Raw genomic sequence first — 23,383 nt, 5'->3', positions numbered from 1 at the left:
GTTCGACAAATCCTATGAACGTGTCTTGATTTCTCTTTAGTCTTGCTTCCATTCTCAACCGCAAAGTCAGAATTGCCTATCTGGAGCCCCCTCGCCCTTACTAAAGCCAAACTGATCGTCATCTAACACATCCTCAATTTTCTTTTCCATTGTTCTGTATATTATTCTTCTCAGCAACTTGAATGTATGAGCTGTTAAGCTGATTGTGCGATAGTTCTCGCACATGTCAGCTGTTGCAATCTTCGGAATTGTGTGATGACATTTTGCCGAAAGTCAGATGGCATGTCGCCATACTCATAAACTCTACACACCAACGAGAATAGTCGTTTCTCCCAATGATTTTAGAAATTCTGATGGAATGGTATCTATTCCTTTTGCCCTATTTGATCGTAAGTCCTCCAAAGCTCGTTTACATTGTGATTCTATTACAGGATCCCCTATTTCTTCTAAATCGACTCCTGTTTCTTCTTCTATTACATCTCCTCATAGAGGCCTGCGGTGTATTCTTTCCACCTATCAGCTCTCTCCTCTGCATTTAACAGTGGAATTCCGGAAACTGGTACCAAACGTTATTGTTGACAACGCACGGAGAGATATTAAAAATCATAACGATTTGCCACGTTTAGTTAGGTGTGCGCATGCTACAATTTGAAATGACACGATGAAAACTTTTGTGCCATATTAGGATTCGAACCGACACAAGTACTACATGGAGACCTTTGGGAGTTGAGAATCTTGGAGAAACACTGAGACGAGGGAACTGCATCGTCCCGAAGGCGTCAGACCTAGCTAAAGGAGAGATCTGAGTTCGAATCACAGTCCAGCATCAATTTTCAACATTTCAAATTCGGATACAGTGAGGTATAAGTACCCATAGACCTTACCTGACGATTCGGTCATTAATTCAAAAAGAATCATGTAAGAAAGCAAACTCGTGACATCATGTCTCTTTGTGCTTGTTAAAAATTGTTGCCCGATGTGTGAATCGAACTTAGACCTTGAGTGTATGTAGCTACTGGAATCATTCCAACAGACGACCACCCTAAATGCAGGACTGGTTCACGATTCTGTCGCAACGAAGGATGCTCCACAGTATCTGGAGGTTGACTACAGCCTGCTGAATCATTCATTTACTTGTTCGTTCCCATCGAGATTCACTAACTGTTTACCCAGTCGTGTTTTTTACTTGATTTTTTAGTCACTGAAATCATATTACTTACCAATCAGCTGCGCGAACTGGCAATACGGTAGGATGCGGAAATTTCTGCTGGAAACGTTGCTTTCCACTCGTGAATGTGTGCTGATGTAGGTATTTACAATCGACTCGAAAATACAGCGCAATGTAAACGCAAAGGGCAGATATCATGCACACACTCACCTTTACGTTTTTAAACCGCATTTCGCTTGATATAATTACGTAGATAAGCGTGCAGTGACCTATTGTCATGGAACATATTATGTGAAGAGTATTGATGTATGTAATCCACCAGCGCAAAGGTTACTTAAAAAAACCAGGCAAGTACGAACAGGTTTCGCTCTCTGTGGAGCTAATAATAATAATAATAGTCATTATTATTATTATTATTGGTGTGGCTCTATACGCTAGTGCAGGTCTTTCTATTAGACGCCACTTCGACGACTTGTTTGTCCCTAATCTACTCAGTTATCCAGCAGAGCGATGGAATCTACAGTTTAACGTGGATGCCTCACATCGATGAGAAGTGAAAGCCAGGTTATAACGAAGTCTCAAAAATCGGTGATCCGACAAATAATCGATTCCATGACCTCTCGATGTGCAGGTATGCGCTTTATGCTGGACCACCAGGACCATATCTGCGGCAGTTTTTTCATCTATACATGAGTTTGTGAGTATCAAAATATGTGACATTTATGTTCGTGGTCTTTGACTGCATTGAACTAGAATCTTAATTTTTTACACCGCCAACGGACTGTAGGCGTTAGTATTTGAAACAAATTTCAACTTGGTACCTCTTCTCATTACTGATAAAAAGAGGACTTAAAAGACGGGCAGACAGGTGAGCAATAAATAGCAGAAAAATTCAGTTTAAGGAAAAATAGCGGAAAAGCTATATAATTATAAGGATCGTGAGAAGGGGATTTGAATCAGTGCTTATTAACTTCATGAACATAAGATAACGGCTAGCCCTAAAAAAATAAAAAATAAGGAAAACAAAATGCAAAAAGGAAGCACATGCGAATGTGAGAATTTTATCTATCTGTTCTCATAAACAAGATGTTCTGTGTTAATAACTGCATCCCAGAGGTGTATCCACTGCAGTTGGAAACTGTTTCAACAACTGAGTCGCAACATACAAATACATCGACCGTCCAGTTGCTGACAAGGCCGCGAAATGCTGAAAGTATTGAAGTTTATATATGAGCTCTGCTGAAAGGCACTTCTTTTTGTACGGTGAGTCTTTCGATGGTGCAATTAAGATTTCCTTAATGGTTTCCGATCTAGAAGCTTATAGCTCGGCAGTAGAAGACGTAAATAGTCGAAAGAATGCTTAGGCCTCTTGCGGGATAAGAACCCAGTGCTAACTCAACCTTCAGCTTCCGAAGAGGGCCACGTTACTATCTGGCTAGCGAGCTGGTGCTGTTAGGGCCACGTTACCACTTGTCTAGCGAGCCGGTGCTGTTAAATCCCATGTCACTGTGGTATTGTTAATTACCAAAGATGATTAATAATGTTAAATATGAGATTAGTTACTGATTCTGTTTCGAATGGCCCTCCTGGAACCAAATAGTAAATTTGACTGCCCATTGTTACACCACAAGTCATAATCTTGCAGATTATTTATCAGAAATGATAACTGAATATCTACTGAATTTACCAGAGCAATTCTGAACCACACTAAGAAGTAAATCGACGGTCACATAGCTCCCAAACATATTCTGCAACGTTGCCAGCTCTCGATTAGACTAGCGACTGAAAGAATACGTTTGCGCAGTCGACGTCCTAAGCTGGCTACCAGTTGTGAAACTCGAGTTTCGTAAACTCAGCGACACGGACTGCTAATGCGTTTAATGGCAGCCGAAATTCTGAAGCATAGTCCAATGATTTTGATTTAAATCGTAGCTACGAATAAAATCCAGATTCATCCATTGTAACTCAAATAAAGAGAAGGGAGGATTATTTAGATGTCTTCAGTAGCCATCGTAATTTTTTTCTTTTATTTCTTGTTTGTTTTTGGACGAAATGGGAAACTCATCTGCGATTCGCTTCTTTTTATTTTCCCCCATCATCCGTCGTTATCCTATAAAGGTTATGAGGATGTGTGGCATTCCATTATTCTGATCATTATGGTCTTAAAAACATTTTTTTTTTTTTTTGTGTGTGTGCGGTTCAAATCCGATTTGTGTTTCTCCTAACACAAAAGCAGAAGCAACTGTCAATCAGCACGTTCAAAAAGGAACATAAAACACTCGCAGAATTGTCTCTATTGTCTGAACGGTGTCTTGTAATGCCCCAAAATTTGCGTTGCGTTAAATCGGCATTACTAGCAGGACTAAGGTTTATTTTTTTATTTTTTTTTTATTTTGGCAGTTCACCATCCAGTCCAGCTCACGATAACTGTATCAGAGGAAGATCCAATGAAATGAAAGAAATGCCCACCAGAGGCCAGAGCGCAACTATCCCATTGTTTCACGAGCCGAATGATTCGCTGTTCCCGGAATTCCTGTGGCTGTGTCGGGAGCCCAGGAGCCAATCTTCCTCCGTGTCCTGTGTCCTTGACTTTGTCCTCCAACCACGATCTTTTTTCTTTCTTTTTTTCCTGCGTGAGCAGTCCAGGCCGTTTGCTTTTGGTGGATTTGCATAGGCTATGGAGCACGAAGTGCCTCACAGTACATGCCACTGTCATTGTTTATCCGTGCTCGAGGAATTCGATGAGTATCGGACCTCGAACGTCGAAAAAGAATATGAAAATCACTTTGGCTGGTGAGGGCACAGAATTGAATTTTGTAGGGGGAGGTGTCGCGCATATGTACAACTACGCCGGACTCTATATTTGCGTCCCTGGATGCCTCATTGCTTTATCCGAAAGCGCCATATGCAAACTCCAGACTGGTTTTTTGTTACGAATTTTCGTACCTTTTCACTTGAGCATTGCTTATGCCGAGGTGTAACGACATGTAGTGACACGAAATGGGTAAATCCCGTAGGCTTAATAGTAAGTAAGCTCTGACGGACTGTATAATATTTTATACATTATGAATGAAACACACACAAAACTGGTGTCCTATAATATTTGCTATTTGTTTCAGGAACCGGTTTTCGGCTGTTACACCATCATTAGGTACAAAGATAATTATGTGGAGTAGTAAAATTTTTTCGGGTTAAAGATTTAAACTAGTGCATCTTGAGAGTATTTCCATTTCGAGAGATGAAAAATGTTAATTTTAGAATTAGGAATAAAACAAGAGGATTTATTTCAGTGTAAACACGGTGTAAGATTGTTTAACTAGGATACAATATATCACACATTAACTAATGAACTATAGACAAAGTACAACAGTGGTTCATACGGCAAAATAATTGAACAATAAACTTCGGTGACATATTACAAAGATGTGGCTGAATAAAATAATCTTGTCTTTGGTAAGTCCTAAATTTCAAACAGATAAGACATAATAGTGATATGAAGCAGCTGTGATTATACAAAGGAACATTTTTAACACAACGAGAGAAATTATAGGAACTGAAATAAAGAAAAATGGGGCACATGAGTAAGAGGGGTATGATGTGGATGAGATTATGAGCAGTATGTGCAGTTAGAAGTAGCGTAGAGAGTAAGAGAACTGTATCTGCTCATTCAGTACTAAGCTTGGGCTGATCGTCATGTGTTTATTAATTCCGTTTATTTCAAGATAGTTCATCTTCCTTCCTGTATGGATGTGATATAATACGTCATGTTTCACAAAGTAACTATGCCTTCTTTAAGCAGGTGGTCTGCAAAAGTATTCTTTTCTAAGTTTCCAACTTCTGCGGTGTTACTTCAGTTGGGTATATATTACCCTGCCAGATTGGCATATAGAATTTGCAACAATTTAAGCTAATTTTACATATTCCACGCTTTTCCAAATCTGGAGTGAAGTCTTTGCATTGCGCAAAAAGTTTCCAACTGTGTTGTGCACATAAAATTTTACGTAACAGCCAAAACCGGTTGGTGAAACACATACTAAAATTTGTAGAATATTGCACCATTGTTGAGACTGTTTCACTCATCAAATAGGTAAAGCATTTGGCGGACGTGTTACTTGGGAGAATACCAATGAAATGTGATAAGCCTATAAAAGAGTTCGGAGTGCACTCAGCCTCGTGATGTCAATTGAGGAGCTACTCGACCGAATAGTAGCGGCTCCGGTCAATGAAAACCATCATAACGACAGGGAGAACGGTGTGCTGACCGCACACCCTTCCTATCCGCATGCTTTTCTGAGGCCACTTGTGGCCTGAAGATGAAGTGCTATAAAAGAGACTGCTTACAAAACTCTCGAGCAAACCAATCGTACAATTTTGCTCAAATGTGAAATACCTGTACCACGGCTGCTTAAACGCCTGGAAAAGCTGCGTGTTAATAAAGCTAACCTGTTACAATCTCTAGCCTTCCTGCTACGCTGCCGGGATGAGAACACTGCTGTACGGTTTGGCATGGTGAGCCATCGTATCAACCACTTCGTCATCCAGAAGAAACTATCGCTACGCCAGCTCTGCCGCGCTGCAGGAAAGGTTAAATTTCACTAGGAGACACTGGATTCAAACAACCGCGAGCTACTGGCTGTTCACATGCACTGGACAGAGGACTCACGGAAGTAGACTGGGAGTGGATCGACGCGGTCACTTTAGCACAACATGTGTCATCGCAGCATAAGACCACAAAGAAACGGAAAGCAAATTCAGCTGGCTCTCTCAACAACAAGGAGGTGCAGAACGAGAATCAATAGAACGAATTGTGTCCAATATGATCTTCAACATGATGTCGAGAGAACTCGACGCGGGTGCCAGTTTGGTACTTAAGAAAGGTGTTACCTTCGCACCACTTCGTCGGAATACCCTTCTCTGTGACCTTATAAATGGTGTTGAACAAACAATCCGCAAAATGTCTCTTGAGAGTGCAGGCGAAATACTTAAAGAAACATGCCGAGTTATTTCAAAGTCCAAACTACCGCTTATCGAACTTGACTATCGCTGAACGCAGCAGACTTCACGCACTCCGCAACGAACCCTTCATCGTGGTTCTGCCAGCTGTCAAGGGCTGTGCATCCGTCGTTCTGAATAAAGCTGACTACGACGCTAAAATTCATGTGGTTCTCAAGGGGATACCTAACGGAAAGTGACACGGGACCCGACATCAAGAATAATGAGGAAGCCATCAGAGCTCCTAAAACAGTCATCATTGGAAGAGGCCATTATTAAGAGTCTCCTCCCTAGGCGCCGAGACCACCTAGGCTACCAACGACCCACAAAAGGATTCGCCCCACTGTGAACATTATCGGGTCACCATCCTACAGACTGACAAAACATCTGGCCAGCCTCCTTGCGCTGCATGTGGGTCGCTGTGTGCATCACATCAAGTACACCGATGATTTTATCAGCCGAATAAAACATCTGAGTCTTGGGCAAGGTGGTCAGTTTTGATGTGGTCTCACTATTTACGCGTGTTCCTGTGGGATTGTTTAAGCAGACTTTGGGATCGTCGTACTTCCTATATGGCGGCTAATATTCCGACCAGTTGGACGACTTGGCGATGGGAAGTCATTAGGTCCATCCACAGACAAACTTTTTATGGAAAAATTTGAATACGTCGCTTTGGACACGGCACCAGATAAGCCAAGTCACTTTTATCGTAGTATCGGCGACACTTTTATCATCTGGCCCGACGGACGTGAAAAACTGCGGGAATTCTTACAACACATTTGAACGGCATTCACCTCTGCATTATGTTTACGATGGGAGTAGAGAAAGATGGTGCATAACCGTTCCTGTTCGTCCTCGTTCTCCGGAAAACCAATGAAAACCTCATTCACTGTGTGTACAGGAAACCTCCACATACGGACTGATATTTTCACGCTCTTAACGTGGCGTTCTGAACACACTCGTTCACCGTGCTAAAGTTATCTCAGACGCAGAAAGTCTGCCATTAGAAATAAGGCAGCTCTGAAAAGGCTTCCGGATCAATGGCTGCAACCACCGTCAGGAATAACAGGCTATTTCTATGGAGAGACACGCAGGAAAACACCACCAATGAAGAGAACCAGAACCTTGCGTTTTTGCGTTTCTGTGGCACAGTGTCGGGGAAGGTCGGTCGGTTCTTAAAGAGACACAACAACTCATCAGTGTTTAGGCCCTCAGCAAAAGCACAACTCATGAGATCTGTGAAGGACAATCCAGGACTTAGAACGCCTAGAGTGTATAAAATACCATGTCAACGTCCGCCAAACAGTACGCACTGTGAAGCAACGAGAGATCAGACGTGGGGGACATGCTTTAGAAAATCGACACCGAATTCTATGAGACGAAATACGAGGTGCAACAATAAAGCAATGAGACTGATGTGAAAAGAAATGTTGCTTTAGTCAAGTTTAGTGTTGTCTCCTTCAAAGTAGTTCCCTTCTGATTGCACACACTTTTTCCAGCGCTTCCGCCATTGATTGTAACATTTCTGGAACTCATCTTCTGTAATACCCTCCACGACCCTCGTCACAGCTTTTTGGACATCTTGTGTTGTTTGAAAGTGTTGTCCCTTGACCGCCGTTTTGGCTCTTGGAAATAGAAAAAAGTCGCATCGAGCAATATCTGGTGAATACGGTGGCTGTGGTAGTACTGAAATTTGTTTTGAGGTTAAAAATTGCTGTACTGAGAGCAGTATGGGATGACGCATTATCGTGATGCAGAATCCATTTATCAGCAATCATGGCACGGACAAGAAGAACTCTTTTACGAAGTCTTCCTAACATTTCTTTGTAGTAATATTGGTTAACTGTTTGTCCAGGAAGCAGCCACTCTTTGTGAACAATTCCCTTGGAATCAAAGAAGCACACAAGCATGCATTTCACTTTTGACTTTGACATGCGAGTTATTTTTGGTCTGGGTGATCCATTTGAGCACCACTACAAACTTTGGCGTTTTGTCTCTGGATCGTACTGAAAAAACCAACTTTCGTGATCAGTGATAACACGACTCAACAGTTCAGGATTGATTTCCGTTTGCTCTAACAGATCGGCTGCCAACTTTTCCGTGTTTCTGGCTGTTGTGGTGTGAGAGTTTTGGGGACCATTTCTGCACAAATCTTTCTCATATCAAGATCTTTAGTTATTATTAGACGAACTGTTTCTCGATTGACGTTCAGTTCTTCTACCATCATTTTCACGGATAATCTTCCTTCAGATCGTACGAGTTCACGCACTCTGGCCAAGTTGACGTGTGTCCGTGAGGTTGATGGTCGTCCAGTGCGGTCTTCATCTTCAATACTTGTTCTGCCTTCACTAAACATTTTATGCTAACGAAAAACTTCAGCTCTTGACATAACCTCCTCTCGAAAAGCCTTCTGAAGCTTACCGTAAGTTGTCGTCGCTTTTTCACCTAATTTAACGCAAAAGGAAATGGCATACCATTGCGCAGTATTATGCGGTTCCATTTCCGTGACGAGAGACACAAACACGTGTCAACTTATTACAGCACAACTCAGGACTGAGCAGTTTCATCGATGTGCCGCTTGGTCAAAGATATTATGCCTACGCAAGCCTGCAGGCTTGTAAAGAAAATCAGTCTCGTTACTTTATTGTCGCACCTCGTATCTCTCGTTATGAAGACAAAGGGATCCTACGAGAGCGTCATAAAAGATGCAGCAGAAATAAAGTATCTGTAAACACGACCAGAAAGGACGGTGGTTTGCAGCTCAGCACGACCTGTGATCCGGACTTCCAGAGGTTTAAGCGGGCGCGACGGACGCCGGACGTAAACATTGCCACAGTTGGCGAGGAAGAGGGCACCAGCGCGGTCATATAACAAGGCCACGACGACACAGCAGTCATGTAACACTTGAGAATGATCGAGGAGATCTCGGTCGAAACCTCTTGGGATTTTAATCACCTGTTGCTATATTGTTTAGTTTTCCTTTACTGCAGCTAAACTTAAAAAACGAATGGTAGAATTTAAAAGAAAATGTATGGAGGAAGGATTGAAAATTAAACTGGTGAGAGTAAATTCGTCTATAAGTAAGGTAGAAAACTGTAAATATACATATCAACAATGAAGTCATAGCACAGTGCTGAGTTTTTAAATTTATAGCATTTGAAAAGAGTGACTGGGTAGACTGAAGCAGATACAAACAGAAGAGTTCAAATGGTCTATACAGATTTTGAAAAACTAAACAGAATTTTGGAAATCAAGCTTCTGATTTGTTTGAAAATGGAAGTTTATGAACAGTATGTATTATCGACTTTGACGTACGGTAGTAGGAAATGTGCTATTTAATGCGAAAACCACCCAAAACATGTGAGTTCCCCAGCGAGTAATTAGGACATGCATGTTGTAAATTACTAACGAAGACAGAAAAATGAACGAATGGATCGGGAGACAGACTGAAAGAGGGTACGGTAATCCTTCTGAAGCATGCAGGTCTTACAAAAGTTATCCTAATTAATGCGAAGACAAACGTGTGTAGAACAGTTTCCCACCCTCCCTGTCTTCTTCATTTTAGTATACATATTGAATTTAGTTCGCAATTTATGTACAGTTGTTTATATTATGCAATGGGGGTTAATACAGTATTGTAATAGCAGTATTAATATCGTTTTTTAATTAACTTGACCATACCCTCTATTTTATGAGTTTAAACTCTTCTTTTAAATGATAAAGGAATAAACATTGCATGAAAGTAACCCTCCGTTGGTTCATTAATTGCGTGCCTCCAGATTCAGACGATTTCATTCGACACTTTCTCCAATTCACACTGCAGTTTGGCATAATTTTAAATAGCTGACAGCCTTTGCACCTTTTTGAAGACTTATCAACAACTTACGGCATACCTGTTCAGCTTTTTTAGACAGTATTTCATCATGTATATAACTGCAACATCTGTGAAAAGTTTGAGGCTACTACTAATACTTTCTGCCAGGTTATTACAACAAGCAAGGTTTGCGACACACTTCCTGGAGATAAATTGTCAGGCTCCTAATAATTCCTAAGTCAATGAGGTTTAGGTTTTGGGGGCCCAACCAACAAGAGTCGACCGTGAGTCGCTGTTTTAATAATTACTTTTAATTCTAGTTCAATTGCAATTCACCTATGAATTGAGAAAAAATAAATATAACCTTGTACTTAGTCGTCTGGAGATAAGGTTAACTAACTTTTATGGAGCAGCGAGTGCGTGAACTTACCTTCCAATAATTGGATTTCGCTGCTTTTGCTACACATTCTAAAATTAACATTACGATGATCGTGACCTTATAATTTATTTAACGGGAATTATTTGATAATCCGGGTAAGAACGAACTACAGTGTAAAACGGAGAAAGGAATTAATCATATCGCCCAAATTGAGAAGCAGACAAGTTAGGAAAGTGCACTGTTGGCCTTGACTGATGAACCAACGAAGGTTTACTTTCATGAAATGTACTATTGAAGCAATCCTTTCTCACTTAAAATTAATGTTTAAGATTGTAAAATACGAATAATGACTGGTTAATTACCGAATCTATACTTGCCATTGATGATCTTTTCATAATACAAGTGACTGCACATAAAATAAGAACTACACTCAAAATATATACTAGTACGGAAAAGACAGGAAAAGTTTGTTTGTTTCTCTGTCTTTACAAGCAATTTACAATATCGATAGCTCCATTTCAAACTGGGAAACCCTAATTAAAAACCCATTTATCACTACAGTAATTCAAAACTGGTTGGAAACTCTTCTTTTCAAATCATCGGTAGCAAATCGTCATGTCGCGAGTTTCGAGACATAGTTCTAACTGAAAAACGATAATGCCGTAGAGTTACTGTATGTCTTGTTCAAAATGGTAAACCAAATTACTTTGTGGGGGCGCTTAGATGTGCGAACATCAGCACTAAAATAAGAACTGCAAAGTTGCGCTGGGTGGCTGATAGCTACGAACAGGAAATACATCTAAACGTGCAGACAACGTTAAGTGTCAGAGAGTGCTTGCAAATGAAAAGTGGGAAGGAAGGCTGTCGCTGCTCACCTACTGCTGGAGCCAGGGCGGTAGCGGCGTAGCCCTCCGCATGCCTCTTGAACGTGAAGTAGAAGTCGATTTTGCGGAAGCCTTTGCGATCGTCGTTCTGGCGGGGTATCTCTTCACTTTTGACGGACACCAATTCCCAGTCTCGCTGTGTCTTCACATGCTTGATGGAGAACTGTAACAGAAAGCGAAAATGGTTCAAATGGCTCTGAGTACTATGGGACTTAACATCTTAGGTCATCAGTCCCCTAGAACTTAGAATTACTTAAACTTAACTAACCTAAGGACATCACACACATCCATGCTCGAGGCAGGATTCGAACCTGCGACCGTAGCAGTCCCGCGGTTCCGGACTGCAGCGACTAGAACCGCACGGCCACCGCGGCCGGCACAGAAAGCGAGGAAAAATCGTTTCCGTATGTGACCACTCACGAGAATGGGTGGTAACTGTCTGGGAAACACAATAGCGGCGTTACGTCGGTAAAGTACCGATAGTCGCTGGAACTGGAACACTGTTAGTTGTTGAAATAATGACAAGAGGAGTTTTGTAGTCTCTGTCCCACACAGCAACAAACCCATAATTAGCTATTCGACATCCACTGCCTCCTTTAAACTTTCCCATTTCCTTTAGAAATACGCATTCAAGATGCCAGTTGTTCCTGCACGTTTACTAGTGTCATCTACACACCTTCCGCTGAGGTGTCGTCTAGGGTAGTTTTCACTTCTTGGAACTCAGCAAAGAACTTCGTTGGTGAATCTATGTCCATTCGTCTAGATGCACGCCCCGTCCCCTCCACTTACGGTGTTCCAAATAATTCTGTCACCTGTCTTAATATTTGCTTATTTCCCTATCTTTCCTAGGAATTCCCAAGACGTACCTCCATCGATTCCTGAGCAACCCCAGTTTTTCATCGATTTTCACATTAAAATTTAAAAAACTGGTAATACTCACTGCTTGTAAGGTGTGTCTCAGACCCAAGCAACATTTATCAGGTAGATTTAGAAAGAAAGAGCCGAAAGCTGTAATGTGAAAAGCGACGAAGGGATCGTAGCGCCACAGGTTACGGAAGAAGGTGTAGCGCTTGTTAAGAGCGCTGAGGCTCCAAACTCGCCGCTAGAGGGACATCGGTGCAGATCGGTGGCCCACGAGAAAGACACGCCGTAGCGCCTACGTCACAGCACGTGGTACTGCAGGTCTTACGAGTGTCAGCAGCCGTCTCCGGAGGGAGCGACTAACTACTTCAGACGCGTTCAATATTTTTTAACTGCACGCCTAAGTGCAAGCAAGCTCTCTATAGCACATGTCGACCTTGAGTGGATACCTTTTCAATTACATATTGATCTCCTGTAAGCCCTGCACGGAGCCGGACGTTCCCGAAGTGCGGCGGACAAGCCTACTAGTGTGACGTCACAAGATCGTTGCAGGGCAGTACATCTTGTAGGCCCCGCTCTTTGCAGAGCCCGTATTTTTCGTGGTCCTCGCGCAGATCCGCGTGATGCCAGATCGAGCGCGGGCACATGTCGTCCGTCCACTGCACTCAGTTGTGCTGATAAACAGGAGATATGGGCTTAAAAACAAAATCTAAGGGAATTAGTGCCTCTCCTGACACCAGAAGCAACGCAGGGAATGGAAATTCATCAAAGAATGGCGTAAGTGTACGGAGAGCACTGCATGCCGTTGGCCAAAAATGTACTATCCGGAACGCCACGCTGCACTGCCGATAGTGTTTCCCAGCAGATGGATGCTCTCAGTTATTGACGACCGACGAGTTACGGTGGCAGCCATGGTCCCAGAGGTCGGACTGAGCATCTAAATGGGAACTCATATGCAGTGCTCTCCCTACTCTTCTTCCGTTCTTCGATGAATTACCGTTCCGCGCACTCTTTGTGCTGTTGGGAAACGCACTCCAGCCCTTTGCTCTTCGCCGGCCGGAGTGGCGGAGCGGTTCTAGGCGCTACAGTCTGGAACCACGCGACCGCTACGGTCGCAGGTTCGAATCCTGCCTCGGGTATGGATGCGTGTGATGTCCTTAGGTTAGTTAGGTTTAAGTAGTTCTAAGTTATAGGGGACTGACGACCTCACAAGTTAAGTCCCATAGTGCTCACAGCCATTTGAACCATTTTTGAACCCTTTGCTCTTCTCATGAAGGCTACATATCTCTGTTTACAGCCCTATCGAGTGCAACTAACGGTTGACGGGTGCGCGTGTTCCCTCTGTCTTTACATGGGTATACGTCCATACACCAGCTGTGAGATTGGGGCACAGTACTCTCACGGGGACCACACCCCCTTCCTTACCCAGTGGCATTACTATCTCTTCAGCGGTGTAATTTACCTCTGTCTTGTATAACAACTTGATCATCGTGTTAATATTTTTATTCCTCCTCCTGCCCGATGGCATTTTGTCTCTTTTCCATTCCCTTACCATGTCATCTTTATAGCTATTGAATAATGTTGGTTACAAGTTACACTCTTGTTTTACTCCTTGATTTGTTTGTATTTCAGGAGTTATCTCCTTACCCATGCCAACTATAATTCTGGTGTTCATATGTAGGCTTTTTCGACTTGGATAATAAATTTAGGACTTCCATCCTCTTTGCATTATTACCCAGAGCTTATGTCTGTAATTCTGTCAAATGCTTTTTCATAGCCCAAAAATGAAAGTTGAGTTTCCAGATTAAATCTCGTCTCTTTTGATTGATCTGTTTCAGTGAAAAAACATCATCCGCTCTTCGACTACATCAGTCTAATTCACAATGTCTCGTGTCTGGTATACTTATGACTACTTAGAGTGTAACAGTGGCCCACTCAGTTGGTGTATGGTGGACATGGAGTCCATGAGGGTAGGCAGTTTTCCGCCATAGAAAGATATAGGCAGGACAGACTAGAACCAGAATCAAGATGGTACCTCTGAATAAGATTCCCATTATTATGATTTTTTGTGTAGTCCAGAGATCTGAGTAAGTTTGATACAACGTATTGTTCAGAGCCGTCATGTTCTTACCAAGTAGTATTTCCAAGGGTTTTTCCGACAGATAAAGTAGAGGCTATGTCAGTTGCAGAACCTTAGCCCCTGTTATAGTTGCTGGGAGCTGAAAAGATGGTCCTGAAAAGACTTTTATCATTATACCACTACCACACTGTTGCAAACGTTCTCCACTCTTAGATTGCCCTTGATCGTAACAGTTTGCGATAACTACCACCTCTTAGAAGTAGGATTGCGGAGGAAAGACGTCCTATGGGCACGAATCAGCTCCTATCCCTCCTAAGAACAATACCGTTTCACACGTCCCTGTGGCAGACTGGACCATCCTGGACCGGTAATATTCAGAACTTTTCACAGTGCATAACTTCATCTACCAATGTTCCATGGCAAGGGTTGTGAGATACAATATGGCCTTCCTAAACCAACATACAATTAATTACCACAAACTTTGGCTCCCTTGATTCATTTCTCATTAAAGCGAATCTGCTTTCCTTGCATTTGCTGCTTTCAACACAAAAGTGCTGTTGCCTTTGCTGTGACTACAACCACTCCACCAGAAAATACTAATAGTTTTTTTAAAATATTTTGATAACTGAAAGTATGCTATCTTTTGAAATTTTTGTATAATAATTTACCCATCACGATCACTTGAGTATAAACAGAAATATTCACATTAGCTTCACCCTTTCTACAACATCCACACAACATACTCCCATTATAATCGTACATGAGAAAATTAAGGTACACCAAATACCTTCAAAACATCCCTAATATGCTATAACTACCAAGGCTTTAACACTGCCACCCTAACCTACCACTAAAGATGATCTTTTTAGGTCAGAATTTAGGTTTCCCACTGACTTTCGTACAAAAGGTACTAAAATATACATCCCATTCTTTTTCACTGGCTTCTGGTAACTTTCGTAGAAGTGAATGCTGGTGGCTCACGTTAGCCCGTTGTAAACATAGTACACAGTTTTTAAAATACCGTTCCACATCTTGTTCACTTGTACACTACAAATAAGTGTGTGGCGCAGAAGACAGCATCCAGTCACTTATGAATGGGACAGGAACAGAAATTGAGAGTAGCAAAGCGAAAGTATAAGTGCTTCACTTTGTTTTAAAATGTTCCTTTACATAGGAAAACTTAGAAATATTACCCTATATTAACTCTCATATCGCTGAGAAGATGAGCGAAGCAGACATTGGCGTGAGTGGCGTTGAGAAGCAGCTGAAATCGTTAAAACTGAACAAAGGTCAGAGCACAACAGAATCCGTTTCAGATTCTATACCGAATTTGTAGTTAAGTTAGGTCTTTTAACGATAATCTATTGTAGATCCCTTGAACCGAAAACCGTGCCCAGTAGATACACAGCACACATATCTGCAAGAAGAGTAGAAAAAATGACCTACAGAACTACTATCTAATATACACTCTAAGACAAAGGAATTATCCAAATGGGACGGAAATCGACAGATGTCATGCACTTGTACTTACAAACAAACGATTACAATTTCACAAACACTGTGCGAGGTGCCGGGGCTAGCAGTGTATTTAACACTAAATTCTTCTAGAATCTTCATATGTAAATGATGGTCTAAGCCCCCCCCCCCCCCATTCAAACTCCGACTTTTGCTGTTGCACATGGATTAAAAAGAATCCCCGAACTGACTGTAATCGACCCTGCAAGTGGAGTAGAAAAGAGTTTGGCACCTGCAATAATTTAATTTGATAAATAAGTTACATAAAGGAAATGATAGGGTTGCTCTACCGAATAACAGAATGGAAGTTCTGTCCAAAATAACAATATGATTTATTATGACTAAACTAAAAATAATAAACAAAACACATGAAACATTTACAATACATCAAATTGGCTCAAAGTGGATACTGAAACAAATGCTGTAAAGGTGAAGTTGTCCCTAAACTAGATTGTGACATTTATGACGAAGTGGCATGTGGAGCCAATTCCTTGCAACTCAAATCTTAAGAGAAACACACAGCCAACCCAACATTAATTGCTGCTACAGTAGTGAGAACTCAGACAATGAACCCCCAAGACAGAACCAAGTTAGAAAAGACGAACAAGCGCGCTCCGCTGAGCTCTGATTATCACCTAGCAAAAGTGCCTGCTTTGCCGGTGCTGCAGACGTACATTACCAAGCTGTCTTCTTAACTGCAAGGACACGATGTGGCGTACCGGAGGCGATGGCTGGTTGCTTCGATGTCCCATCGTGGTGATGATAATGTCGCGAGTATAGCCCGAAACAAATTATCCTGGTCTGGTTGTTCCGGACTAAAGACTTCCTAGCAATACAAATGCGCCTCTGAGGGAGACGAAGAAGGCTAGCCACAAAATCACTGACGGTACAGTGATTGATTTTAACAAGCGAAGTCACACTGTAACTCTGACACGGTCAACTTTAGCCAAAACTGCTCAAGACAGACAACACAGGCCGCTTGAACGCAGAACGCTCAATTGCCAACTGTACTCGGAAAGTTACGTTGAAGTCGAAACTTCAGCAACTTCGTCAAACAGTTACAATTAAATAATAGTATATTAGACAGCCAACGGAAGGCAGGCTGTCCAGAGCAGCGAGAGCTCAGTCTTGTAACCTACTCCGACCAAAAGGCGAGAGACGACTCGTCTCAAGAGCCCCCGTACAAGCAGAAAGTGTTTTCGCTAAGTTTCTGTGAAGTAACGGAATCTCTAGCCCAGCCGCTCCTTCAGGCCCGTGCGGTCGTGTCTCCGCCGCTCTACTGACAATGTCGGCCTCTGGAAAGCATTCACTCGACTCCCTCACACCCGTCGGCTTAACCCTTTCAAGATCAGCAGAGCCCAACTGTCACCGAACCACCCGGGTGACGAGAGAGGCTGTGTGGGAAGTCCGCGTAGGAAGGAATAGCGACTTTTCACTGCATGCAATTAGAGAGGAAGATCGAATTACTCAGACTAAGATAGAAATATGAGAGGGGGCTTCTGCCACCTCTCAACTGGTGATTTATTCAAGACAAAGAGCTTCACAAATTGAGCAAGTCAGTTCGTTGGTCCACTTCTGGCCCTAATGAGAGAGTTTGGCATTGGATGACAGTGTTGTTGGATGTCCTCCTTAGGGATATCGTGACAGATTACAACCGGTGAGTTATATTGTCAAAATGCTGTCCTGGTTGGAGTGCCCAGCCCATAATGATCCATAGGTTCTCAGATCTTGCTGACCAAGTTAGGGTTTGGCAAGTACGAAAACAAGCAGTAGAATCTCTCAGCATGTGAGGGCGGGCATTATTTTGGTGAAGTGTAAGCCCAGGATGGTTTGTCATAAAGGGCAACAACTGGGGGCGTAAAATATCGTCGATGTACCCCTGTACTGCAAGGGTACTGCAAATGACTACTAAAGGGTCCTATGAAAAGAAAGGGCACCACAGACCATCACTCCTAACTGTCGAGCAGTCTGGCAGCCGACACACAGGTTGGTATCCCATTGCTCTCTGGTGAGTCCATGAGATTCCAAGTCGAAGACATGTCTGGAAACGCCACAGATAACGGTGAGATACCAGCCTCACTGTCGCCCAGTGGCCAAAAGTCATGGTATGTGGTGTCATTTCGTTTCATAGCAGAATCCTTTTGATTGCCTTCTCCAGCATCCTTAGAACACAGTGGATCGTCGCCCACGTTCTAGCCCCGTTTTGTTGCCGTTTATAGGAAGACATCCTGGGCTTACATTTCAACAAGTGATCGCCCGCACATGGCGATAGTCTGCTTGCCAAACCCCTCCTTGGTCTGCAAGTTTGCCGGATACCTGCCCATTTCAGAAAGTCGAAGCATTATGGGCAGGGCCCTCCAACCAGCTCGGGATTTCGACGATCAGCTGGACACAATATGGCACGACACCCCTCAGGAAGTCACCCAGACACTCTATCATCATATCCCGAGCTGAAAAACAGCTTGAGGAAGGGTCACAGGTTGACACGCTTTACTGACCGCTCAATTTGTGAAGCACTTTGTCTTGAATAAATCATCCAATTTTTCTGAAATTGTAATCATTCGTTTGTCTGTACATGGAGATCTCTTCTACCGATTTCCGTCAGATTCGAATAATCTCGCATGATTAAATTGTTAATTGAAAATCATTAACTTCTTTTTCATAATGTTTGTTCAGTTGGTTAGGTTTAATCACTTTGATTTTGGGGCTGGTATATAGTCGCAGAATATTGTTAGTATAATATTAAATGTATATGTGCGTGAGGCTGATATTAAATACACATATTAATTCTCCGCATAGCGTAACGCGTCCACTAACAAGATTTCAAAACACATTCTGCAGGTTTATGCACTTCGCTCTCCTCTTCCCTCGCCTTCACCGTACTGTGAATAGGAGGACTCGCCTGCTCTCGGTCATCAGGCGTCTGCAGCTGGGCGGGGTGAGTGACAAACAACCAGTTTAAAAGCTGTAAATTCAGAATTATGGCCCGAATTTTCGCATGGGGTTAATTGGGTTGGCTGAGTTGTTTTGAGGGAAGAGACCAAACTACGAGGTCATCGGTCTCGTCGAATTAAGGAAGGAAGTTCGCCGTGCCCTTTCAAAGGAACCATCCCGGCATTTGCCTGGAGCGATTTAGGGAAATCACGGAAAATCTTAATCAGGATGGCCGGACGAGGGATTGAACCGTCGTCCTCCCGAATGCGAGTCCAGTGTGCTAAACACTAGTGGTTAATTACTATGGCTAGTATCTTGCAAGTGTATCTCTTTCGCCTTATAAAATGGCGCCATGTTCGGGATGTGTCTTTGTTAGTAGTGAACAACATGCAATAAGATGATGGTTTTATCCTAAAGATAACAGTCGTGTGAGGCAAATGATATCATTCGAGAAACAACAACATCTACGAAGGACAAACAGTCATCAGGGCTTGTCGATGCAAGCAACACCGGCAACGTCCATTTATCGCGGCAGTGTTAAGCGTGCATTCCGGGCATAAGCGCACGTGCTTGCATTAGAGAAAGGACACTAGGAAGTTCTCATCGGACAGCCAGTCTGTCTTTAGTTGAGCTATAAGAGCCACTAATCTACCACTATTACGCTCCAATCAGCAGGACTATACGGAGGGTGTGGAGAGAAAGATGCTTTTCGCTCAGCCCATGATCGTAAATCCACTTTTGTTATAGTCTCATGTTTTCAAGTAGCGTCATCAGAGAAACTGATACTATCCAACATAGGTTTATGTGGCAACAGTGCGCTTCGTTCGCAAGCTACCATCCACATAGCTCGTTCATGTTCAACAGTGGAGTTCTTGCTGCTACGGCGCTACAGTGTTGTAGTATCTCAAAACGTCGGTGAACAGACGCCGATAAACGTGCTATGTTAGCGAAAGCTTCAGGTTTCTGACCAGCGAGGACTGAAATCAAACTGTTTGGGCTAGAGTGGAGTAGAGAGTATTTGATGAAATAGTAAGTGAAGTGGAAACATACATCGCATACAGCACACCAGTTCATCTGATTTTAATTTCCTGTCAGTAAGCGCCTTAAATGAAACCATTTAATCTTATCTTGAAAAGTATGCAGCTAGTTTTAGTGTCAAATATAGCAGAGAAATTGACACCGTGGGGCTGTTTAACAAAAGAGTTGCTTTTAAGCTCCAGGTGAAAGAGCTCATGGGGATCATTTTCGCTGCTTTCCATTTGAACATCGTATGTAAATTATGGGTTACGCGATACTCATCCAAACAATGAAATAGATTTCAGGATATTTATTACAATATCAGCGACTAAAGCTCCTTGTGAAAGCAGTTTCTGCAAACTAATTTGAAGTATGGATGAAAGCAGACAAATTTACTATATTGTTAGTAGAATATGTCAGAATTGCTAAACTTTATATCTGTGACATAATGAAGGCCTGTAAAGTAATATTCTCTCATATCTAACCATAGACCATTTTCTTTTACTTATTATTGGTAATCTGTGCACTATTAATAATGTATGAGGAATAACAAAACTCAGAGCTTTTTGTTTGTCACACTACAATCAATCCCAGAAACATCAAGATATAGATTTTGTACTAAAGCCATACATTTGACTTATTATGTGCAATATTTTTATCAATATAGCTCACTTAAGTAATATCTTTCATTAATGCTTTATTTTTTACTAAATCTAATCAATCAATTATATAATTTGCTAAGTCTTCACAGAAAAAAATGCAGTACGGTTGTTATAGAGAAAGGAAGAGGGTCAGAATTGGCGGTGTGCCAGGAGCGCAGGATAACTTGGCTTGGCTGTGTTTTATTACCTAGTTTCACCATATTGATTCTTGTAGTAACTGCTTCTTTTTCCTCTACATTCCATCGAATCTATTGCTAGGCTTCACTAAAACTATATTTGAAGTTCACTACTTTTTAACCATCTGCTTTACTCATTAATTTTACAGTAACTAAAGAGAATCGCTAGAAAAGCGTTCTATTGGATGATCTGTTTCGACGGGTGTGTGCTGCCATCATCATATCTTACGCTTTAAAAATTTTACATCATAATTTTATACTTTTTACATCAGTACTACAAGTAATTGCACACTGCACATGCACTTCCCACTAACATATCCAGTGGGAACCGACTTTTAACACTGATGGATAATGTGTTGTAAAAATTTTAAAGCGTAAGATACTACGATGTCAGAATAGCTCTTGCGAAACCGGTTATCCACTAAAATTCTTTTATAGCGCTCCTGACTTATGAAGTTTTCTTCATTTACCAGACTGGGAATTCCAGGAATATACAACCATTAATTTTACCTCGGTCATTATCGTCATTTCCAATCCTAGGCGGTGCCTGCCTTTGGCATACTCACCCCCGTGCCGTTGCGCAGCCTGATGCTGACCTCGTCGTCGAGATCCAGCCAGTTGATGAAGATGAGGTAGCAGGTGTGGGTGTCATACGGCCACTTGGCCAAGTCAACGCCGCAGTGCGAGTAGTACTCCGCATCCACCATACACGACACGTCGCCATCTGTCGTGACGCGGCAGAATCCGCCCCGTGGCATCATGGGCTGCAGCGCATTGCCGACTACGCCTCTGGGAAAGAACCACAATAATTACTTTACTAACATGAAGCAAAGGCTCGTGATGAATAGCTCATGCAGCTCTCAGGATCACTCTTCTCCTGAGTCTCGATAAATTACAGCAGGCGTTCCACAGTGTTCAATTCTGGTGCCATTTCTGTCATTGCTATATGTAAATGACTTTCAATTCTCAACAGGTAATGCAGAAATAGTGCTCTTTGTTGATGATGAAACCGTCATAAACAAGACAAACAGAACTGCAGCAATTAAAGTGCAATAAATCAAATGTTCAGAAATATTATTGAGCTACTACCTTAAACAGTCTCTCATTTCCAAAAAGGACAGCTCGTTCATTCCCCTGCGTGGCAATACATATCATCATTATATGCATCACAAAAATCTTTAAATATGCATGCAAATATGCATGAAAAATGTTTAAAAAATGGTTCAAATGGCTCTGAGCACTATGGGACTTAACATCTGTGGTCATCAGTCCCCTAGAACTTAGAACTACTTAAACCGAACTAACCTTGGGACATCGCACACATCCATGCCCGAGGCAGGATTCGAACCTGCGACCATAGCGGTCACGCGGTTCCAGACTGAAGCGTCTAGAACTGCACGGCTACACCGGGCGTCATGTTTAAAAAATGTAATAAAAGTGTCGAAATATGCAAGATCAAACAATAAAACAACATGGTAGTTACTGCGACTCGAACCTGCACATTACGAGGAAGAGCGCCGGCCTCTCGAAAAATCGGTACCTTTAGAGCGCTGATATCATTTTCTGAATACTTCCTGGTAGAGGTTATGAAGGGGGCCTTTCTGGGATTATTTTCTAAAAATTTGCAAAATGGGAACGCATACCGTGTTTCAAGAATTGTTCCTTCTTTGCTATTGTTATCGGTAATATCTGGGTGCGATGCGAGTGAGTCGCAGAGAAACAATCGGTATGTGCAAGACCAACTTCGAGATATATCGCACGCAGAGGGGCAAGCTCAAAAACTCTGCAATATTTTATTTAAAACACAACATACAATCATAAATTTTTTCTTGAACAGTATTCATGTCTAATTAATACTATTGAACCAAAACAGCTTTTATAATTTATTTTACATTTTTCTACTATTGTAAACATGAACGACCAAGTACTGTTCCAGATGACCGGTAGTAAGATTGTGTCTTAAACATTTTTATAAGGAGGAAAGGCCTGTTCTACATCAACTGAGGTAACTGGGCAATATTTGAATTTCGGTGCTATGTTAGCACTTATTGTTTTTGGTAAAAGTTCACCTGCCCCTTAACAAAACTATCATTTGGCACAAGGGTTCAAAGCCTGGGTTATTGTTTTAAATATTTTCAAACTGTTCTTCAAGTTTTCTTTGGAATACCTCTGGCAATGAGGAACTCACTAAAATAATTTTATTCATTAATTGAATAGATTCATTCATCGCAAAACCTTGAGTTTCAAGCTTTTTAACACTTGCATATATATGTGAAAAATGAGTGCTAATCACAGCAACGTCTATTTTAATACAGGAATCATTAAAAGCTTCCTTGCACTGGCAAACTACCAAAGCCTCGGCGACATCGAAGTTGTTTACCACCCCTCTAATGGCCTCGAAATGTTCTTTGTAAAACAGCACAGCTTTGACCCACGTACCCCAACGAGTTACCACTGGTTTGGGGGTAAAGGTACATTTGATAGTTTTTCTTTGTAGGTCTTGAAGCAAGCAGAAGCCTTTAGAAACAGTTTCTTTGTGGGTGGAATCAGTTTATTTACATTCACAAACGTGGAACGTACTTCAGGAAGGCTATGTACTCCATGACTAAAGCTGGTCACATGAATCAAATTAGGATAAAATACTCGTAGGGCTTTTCCTGCTTTAATCATATAGGTAGCAACATCAGAATTAATTACAAACACCCTTTCATCTCCAGAAGATTCTGGAAATATTTTTCTAATAGCCTCATTCACAAATCTAGCGATAGTAGAATGATTTACTTTTTGTAGTTCTTTGCAGGCCGCTAAATAGGAAGAAGAAGGCTCTTCTTTTAAAGCACCAACAATTAAATCTGCAGTGTAAGGACCACAAGTGTCTGTAGTTTCGTCAGCTGCAATCCA

At 41.9% G+C, this 23,383-nt stretch overlaps 1 protein-coding gene across 1 annotated transcript in view; it reads right to left on the bottom strand.

The window, feature by feature from the left end:
• Positions 1 to 23,383, bottom strand: part of LOC126272331 (5-hydroxytryptamine receptor 3A-like) — a 116,688-nt gene that overhangs the window by 40,501 nt on the left and 52,804 nt on the right. The window contains exons 5-6 of the mRNA XM_049975112.1: positions 21,049 to 21,271; positions 11,229 to 11,400 (exon numbers count right to left, since the gene is read on the bottom strand). Of these exons, the coding sequence (XP_049831069.1) occupies positions 11,229 to 11,400; positions 21,049 to 21,271 (395 nt within the window). The remainder of the gene's footprint in view (positions 1 to 11,228; positions 11,401 to 21,048; positions 21,272 to 23,383) is intronic.

This window comes from Schistocerca gregaria, chromosome 5 (genome assembly GCF_023897955.1).
Source record: "Schistocerca gregaria isolate iqSchGreg1 chromosome 5, iqSchGreg1.2, whole genome shotgun sequence".
Lineage (NCBI taxonomy): Eukaryota > Metazoa > Arthropoda > Insecta > Orthoptera > Acrididae > Schistocerca > Schistocerca gregaria.
Note: the sequence above shows the minus strand (reverse complement) of the source record. Positions and strands in the feature narration are given on the sequence as shown.